The sequence below is a fragment of the Gossypium raimondii genome, chromosome 8 (assembly GCF_025698545.1).
Source record: "Gossypium raimondii isolate GPD5lz chromosome 8, ASM2569854v1, whole genome shotgun sequence".
Classification (NCBI taxonomy): domain Eukaryota; kingdom Viridiplantae; phylum Streptophyta; class Magnoliopsida; order Malvales; family Malvaceae; genus Gossypium; species Gossypium raimondii.
The window spans coordinates 29,195,564-29,196,935 of NC_068572.1; the positions used below are offsets into that span (position 1 = coordinate 29,195,564).

At 41.6% G+C, this 1,372-nt stretch overlaps 1 protein-coding gene across 1 annotated transcript; it reads right to left on the minus strand.

The window, feature by feature from the left end:
- Positions 1-299: 299 nt before the first annotated feature.
- On the minus strand, positions 300-824 carry LOC128043021 (uncharacterized). The gene is made up of 2 exons (XM_052634813.1): positions 639-824; positions 300-590 (listed from the first exon to the last, which is right to left on the minus strand). The coding sequence occupies exons 1-2, from the start codon at positions 822-824 to the stop codon at positions 300-302; spliced, it is 477 nt and encodes a 158-aa protein (XP_052490773.1).
- Positions 825-1,372: the final 548 nt, after the last annotated feature.

The following is a 1,372-nucleotide window of genomic DNA, read 5'->3' on the forward strand; positions in this document are numbered from 1 at the left end:
GCTGCATGAATTTTATCGCCATAAATTTGACATTTGTGGCACTTTCGTGCGTAGCCAATGCAATCCGTTTCCATCGTCAGCCAATAATAACCAAGTCTCATAATCTGTCTGGCCATGGTGAAACCACTAGCATGCGTTCCACAAATTCCTTCATGAACCTCCTCAAGTATCTTTTTAGCTTCAACAGCATCCACGCACCTCAGGAGCACTTGATCTTTTCCCTTTTTGTATAGAATATCCCCGTCAAGAACAAATCTAATAGCCATTCTTCTGATTGTTCTTTTGTCATTCTTGTTTGCCTACTCGGGGTACCTTTGATTCTTGATGTACTCCAAGATATCATGGAACCATGGTCGTCCATCTGACTCTTCCTCAATGCTAAAACAGTATGTGGGGGTCTCATATATGCTCATTTGGATAGGCATTATTTCAGTTTCTCTGTTTGCTTTGAACATTGAAGCCAAGGTGGCCAGAACATCAACCAATTGGTTCTCTTCTCGTGGAAAGTAGTTAAAAGTCACTTCTTTGAATTCTTTGACCAATTTCGCAACGAGATCGTGGTACTTGACTAATTTCAGACCTCTCACTTCCTAATCTCCACGAATTTGATAAATGACTAATGCTGAGTCCCCGTGTACCTCTAAAATTTTGATTTTCCTCCTGATAGCTGCACGAAGTCCCATGATGCAAGCTTCATACTCCGCTATATTATTGGTACAGAAGAAATTCAATCTGGCAGTGAGTGGGTAATGGTCCCCTTCAGATGACACTAAGACTGCTCCGATCCCATGCCCCAATACATTTGATGCACCATCAAAGCTCATCTTCCATGATTCCTCTTTTAATGACTCGCCTTATTTTTCTGAAATGCATATCAAATCTTCATCTGGGAAATCAAATCTCAAAGGTTCGTATTCCTCTGTTGTTCGACTTGCCAAGATGTCAGCTATTGTGCTTTCCTTTATCGACTTTTGGCTCACATATACAATGTCATACTCAGTCAATAGGATCTGCCATCGGGCCATTCTCCCTGAGAGTGCAGGTGACTCCATCATGTACTTTATTGGGTCCAGTTTTGAAATTAACCATGTCATGTGATACAACATGTATTGTCTGAGCCTTCGAACCGTCCAAATCAATGCACAACAAAACTTCTCAATTGAAGGGTACTTTGCCTCATATTCTGTGAACTTCTTGCTGAGGTAGTAAATTGCCTTTTCTCTTTTCCCTGACTCATCATGTTGTCCCAGTACGCAACCCATTAAGTTCTCAAACACGGTCAGGTACAATATTAAGGGTTTTCTAGGGGTCGGCGGTACTAGCACAGGAGGATTAGACAAATACCGTTTTATCTTATCGAAGGCCACTTGGC